The sequence below is a fragment of the Microtus oregoni genome, unplaced genomic scaffold (genome assembly GCF_018167655.1).
Source record: "Microtus oregoni isolate MIOR12 unplaced genomic scaffold, Mior012 000005F_ref0000423, whole genome shotgun sequence".
Taxonomy (NCBI): Eukaryota; Metazoa; Chordata; class Mammalia; order Rodentia; family Cricetidae; genus Microtus; species Microtus oregoni.
In genome coordinates, this window is record NW_024543064.1 from 58111774 (window position 1) to 58117432 (window position 5659).

Below are 5659 nucleotides of genomic sequence, written 5' to 3' on the forward strand. Positions count from 1 at the left end.
GGAGCTTGTTTTCTTCTTGGCAAAACTGGCCTGTGGGTAAGAACTGCCCATGCCTCAACCACTGACAAGGCACATGGTCTCCAGAAATGGACAAGCAGGACACAAGGAAAAAGACTGTCAAATCTTGCCAAGATAGGGTAAGATGGTTTTGAAAAATTTCCTGCCTCTGAAAATGGTCTGTTACTCTAGGCCTTAGCCAAAGTTGGTTGCTTCAATGTTACAAATGAGACTTTGGGTGATTGCCCAGGTAGCCAATTGTCTCTGTCATTTTTTGCACATTTTGGGAGTTGCTTGATTGCACTTCCTGCTTACTCAAGTAATATTATTTCCCTTCTCGGATTTTCTTTTCTTTTTTTTTTTTTTTCAAAAGGTTCTACATTTTATTACTGGAGAAACCACTCCCAACTTAAACATGATCAAGTCTCCAGATTGAAAATGTTGAACTTCATCTTGTAACACTCATCAAGGATCACGATTCATCATTAATTGTTTTGCCATTCATTGTTGACTCCTTACAGACCCAGCTTCGTTCTCCTCCAGTGTCTTCTCTTGGAGTTGTACCTGATTTTGTCGCCAATTTTCATCCGAATCCACTGAGGAATAGGACGATTTTGCTTTTGTTTCTTAGCCAGGAATCGCTTGATTCTGAAAGTCTTGTGAGAAGACATGGCGAGAAGGCTAGGTGGGCAGGTGGCGCACGATGGCGAAGGAAAGGCGAAGAGCCCTGTCTCGGATTTTCAATGGGGTTGAAGACTAGATAGTTGTAGTTACTTTCCTCTCATGACTTGACCAAGTTATTTATTATATAAGACTTAAATTCATTAGGATGGGATAATTATTGGATATATTTGTTCTTATTGTATATAATTTTGTATTAGGCTTAGAACTCTCTTATTTAAGCAAAGGGGGAGGTGTTGTAGGAAATCTTACAGCCAATAGCCTTTAAGTTAACTGCCCACTGGGGTGTGGCCTCTTATACTATTTAAATGTAAAGCATGCATCTGGCCTCTTTTCTGGCTGTGAGATTCAGTTGTTATTCTCCATTCCAGCAGAGGATATTGAATTGTGAGTCTACCCCTAAATAAATAACCATCTATTATTCTCAATTCTGAGCTAGTGTGGGATTTCTTTTAAGCATCTATCTTCACAGCCCAAGAGTACAGCATTGTGTCCTTGAGAATAGCTAGAAGGCAAATCATTTCCAACAGCAGCCACCGCTGTCTGTCCTATGGCATATGGTGGGAAAGAGAAGCCAGAAGAAGCTCAGCCATGGGAGGCTCACCTATACTAGGTAGCTGCCTTCACTTCCCCAGTCAGTTCCCACAGGATGTTGTGAGCACCTAATTTGATGACATCATCTCTATCTGCGGCTATTTATTTTTTTACGTAGGAACCTCACCCAATGGAACTTTGCTCTGCTCAGGGTCTCCCTCTCTTGGGAACTCCAGATGGCTTCCTTAAAGGGGCTTTCTCAGCTAGGTAACAAGAACCCCAAGAGAAACATACATGGATCCCCGTTGGGAAGTGGAAATAGAGAAGATCTCCTGAGAAAATTGGGAACATGGGAATGGTGGGAGAAGAAGGAAGGGCAGAAGGAAGGAAGAGAGGAGAAGGGGAGGGGGAGGAGAACTTGAGGAAAGGGGATGTTTAAAATGGGGAAAGCAAAAAGAGGGAGAGCAAGAAAAGAGATTATCTTGATTGAGGGAGCCATTATGGGGCTAGCAAGAAATCTGGCACTAGAGAAATTCCCAGGAGTTCATAAGGATGAGCCCAGCTAAGACCCTAAGCAGTTGTGGAGAGGACACCTGAACTGGCCTTGCCCAGTAATCATATTGATGAATATCTTAAATATCACTATAGAACCTTCATCTAGCAACTATTGGAAGCAAAGGCAGAGACCCGCAGTGGAGTACTGGGCTGAGCTCCCAAAGTCCAGTGGAAGAGAAGGAGGAGCGATAATATGAGCAAAGGGGTCAAGACCACGGAAACAGATTACCTGAGCTAATGGGAGCTCACCAACTCCTGACTGATAACAGAGGAACCAGTATAAGGCCAAACTAGGTCCTCTGAATGTGGGTGACAGTTGTATGGCCAGGGCAACCTGTGGGGCCACTGGCAGTGAGACCAAGATCTATCCCTACTGTTTGCACTGGCATTTTGGAACCCATTCTCTCTGGAGGGATACTTTGCTCAGCCTAGATATAGTGGCGAGGGCCTTGGTCCTGCCTCAAAGCAATGTGCTAGACTTTGTTGACGTCCCATGGGAAGCCTTACCCTCTCTGAAGAGAAGGTGTGGGGGAGGGAAAATGAAGGGAACAGGAGGAGGGCAGGGAGTGGGAACTTGGATTGGTATGCAAACTATTAAAAGATAGTTCTTTAAAAGTAAATTAATTAATTTAAAAAGGGGCTTCCTCATTCACTTACTTTCTTTTTTCTTCGCCATTTTAAATCTTACTCTTTAAAAATTTGTTTAATTCTTCAGAATCCCATACATTTATATAATGAAATATGAACATGTATATCACTAGTTTCTCCTTCCAGCTCCCCCACATACTCCTAACATGGCTCCTCCCAACTTCATGTCTTTTTTTTTTTTATTAATAACCCATTAAGTCCAACCAGTGCTGCCCACATGTGCATGGGTATGGGACTTTCCCCTGGTATATCTATTCTTTGGTTTCTATCTACAAGCTCTGGAATTAAGGTCATCACCATCTTACTGTAATTTACTCTTTTACCTGAAGCCTCACCCTAGGGAGACACTCTGTCTGGAATTCTCATTATCAGGAAACTGTAGCTGATTACCTTAAAGAGGCTTCCCCAGCTTATTTCTGAAGAATATTTTGAGTGCCTAATTTAATATTTTGTATTCCTGTGCTCCCCATCTCTCTTGTTAAGTTTGTTTTTTTTAACTTTGGTATAGGTACATATATAATAAACTCACTCCTTCAAAACTGAAAGTATGACAATCATAGACAATTCTTCAGACTGTATAGAGCAAAATTTTAATTAAAATAACAAGAAACATGTTTAAGATCTAAGACCAAACAAAGAGCTCTTATATTTGACACCAAAAAATAATCCATAAAAAGAGAACTTGGTGCATTTAACATTATCAAAAATTTCAAATAGTTGTATGTGATAGACTTTCACGAAATAGATGAAGAGACAAGCTGTAGAATGGGAGAAAATAGTTTCCAAACCTTATATTTGACAAAGTACCAAACTCTAGACTAGACAAAAAACTCTCAAGTCACAACAGCGAAGACACACAAAATTTAGCTATAACATGGACAAAACATAAAGAGATATTTCATTGAAGATTATGTGCAGCTCATCAGTCATCCCCATCAATATCACTAGCCTTTGGGGGACTCAACAAAACCCATGAATTAAATAATGAGATGCCACTACACATCTGTCACAATGGTTAAGAAACAAAGACCATGATGACACATTCAAAGCCGGTAAGTTGTTGGAAAATATTACTATACTATTAGTTGGAATGTAAAATGGTACAGATTCTCAAAAACCATTTTGATAGCCACTGAAAAAACTAAAAACAAAACTCTTATACTGCCCAGCAATTGAAGCCCATAGAAAAGAAGATATATTCCACACAAACTTGTACATGAGTGTTGACAGAGCTTTATTGGAAGTTATCAGTAGCTGGAGGCCAGCCAGATGACCTCATGGAACCATACCCCGTGATATTTTTACTCTGCAATGAAAAGGAACAGAAATATTGACTCACTCAGCACCCTGAGTGAATTCCCAGAGCACTGTCTTGAATGAAAAGTCAATCTAGAAAGATTATATATTGTATGATTCTATTTAAATACTATTAAAATTATGTAATTATAGACATGTAGGCTATATTAGTTACAATTGTGGGGTATTTAAAAGACAGGAGGACAGTGGATTATTCCTATGAAGGAATAATTCTCAGGGGATCCTTCCAGTAAGTGGAATGTTCTGTGGCCTCATGATTGTGTTATCACTAATATTCTGACTATGGTGTTGTAGTATTGTCTTTTTAAGAAGTCACCATTGTTGAAAACAGGCTAAAAGCTATTCAGATTAAAACTATATCATTTCTTAGAACCACATAAAAAATGGTCCCAGAAATCTGACTGGAGCAACGAGGAGATGAAGAAAGAAGAGTCACACAGACACATGGACAGAAAGCCACAATCAGGTGGGCCGTGCTTGCCAGGCTGGGACAGCACCAACTATACAAAAATCCAGAACCTCAGCATGTTTATTATACACAGCACAGGGAGGAGGAATTAGATTAATATATATTTCTTTAAATCTTATCTTCTCAGGAAGACACTAACCAGCCCTTTGTGATTTCAAGTTTAATGTTTAATTAATATTGACTAGTGATTTACATGTAATCCTAAGAAATAATATAGATTTACCCTGAATAGCCTTTAGCCAGCTTTTCACAGTGGTACCAATGGGGAGCCTAGGCAGTCCTGACTGATTGTGTAAGGAGAGAAATTATGGATGTGTGTGCAGGTACGCTCAGAGGCCAGGAGAGAGTGCCAGATCACCTGACCCTGGAGTTACAGCAGCTGTGAGCCACCTGATGTGGGTGCTGGGCACTACATTCAGATCTTCCAGAAGAACAGGAAGCACACATAACCACTGAGCCATCTTTCTAGTCCCAAATATTCCCTCTTGATTTTTACAATTTGTTTTCTTGTTCAGATGAGATTTGGTATGCCCCAGACTGACCTGAAAGTCGCTCTGTTGGGAAAGATGGCCTTGAACTCCTGATATTCCTGCTTCCTCCTCCTGGGTGCCAAGGTTATTAGCATGTGACAATATACTTACTATACAGTGCTGGAGATGGAACCCAGGGCTTTGAGTCCTGTTCAGCAAGCACTCTACCAACCAAACTATGTTCCAAGACTCAGAGTTATAGCTTCAGTGTAAATTGTGCTTTATTTGCAAAAATCTGGCATCACCTAAATTTTCCAGTGAAGCCTCTGTAGCATTTTGCTTCTGTTAATGTCTATGAGGCTTCAAATGAACACGACCAGTTTACAACCAGCAATTAAATTATTTTCCTGGCTTGTAGGTAGGTAATGTGGCCATGTAACTAAAATAAATACCAAGCCCACTCAAAGGACAGACTTTTTGATGAAATAATATTCCTCACTAACATCATTTATGGGAACATTCTCTCTCCCTTTGCAACCTCGTCTAGATCTATGTGGAGAACTCAGTTATCATCCCTCGATTTATTGTATCACAGTCTTTTCACTGAACTAGTAGAAAGCTGTGCCCCTGAAGTCTCTACAATATGACTGTTTAAACAAGACCTGAACAATGGTCACATCAGTTGATGATGTGGATGGAGGACATCTCACAAGAGTCCATTTCTGTACGAATGGCCACAAATGTTTAATTATGGTTGAGAGAAAAAGAATCATTCTTCTCAGGATGATCCTCCTAAATGATTATTCAATACTAAGTGGTCAGCCCTAAAAACATAAACATATGAACAACACTAAATAAACTCAGGAGGTTGTACTTATATATGTAAATATACATTTACATATATAAGAATATGTAACAATAATAACCAGAGAAAAAAGAGGACATGGGGAGAAAAAGGTTGTAGGGAGGGGAGGAAAGGGAGAAATAA

The 5659-nt window shown here is 39.9% G+C and overlaps 1 protein-coding gene across 1 annotated transcript; it reads right to left on the bottom strand.

Annotated features, from left to right (window-relative positions):
- Positions 1–413: 413 nt before the first annotated feature.
- On the bottom strand, positions 414–684 carry LOC121448913 (60S ribosomal protein L39-like). The gene has a single exon (XM_041653181.1). It carries the CDS (start codon positions 666–668, stop codon positions 513–515), a length of 156 nt encoding a protein of 51 aa, XP_041509115.1. The 5' UTR covers positions 669–684; the 3' UTR covers positions 414–512.
- Between the last annotated feature and the right edge of the window lie 4975 nt (positions 685–5659).

Bases quoted from the DNA above. Each gene is read 5' to 3' on its own strand.
- LOC121448913 (XM_041653181.1), bottom strand. From the start codon at position 668: ATGTCTTCTCACAAGACTTTCAGAATCAAGCGATTCCTGGCTAAGAAA.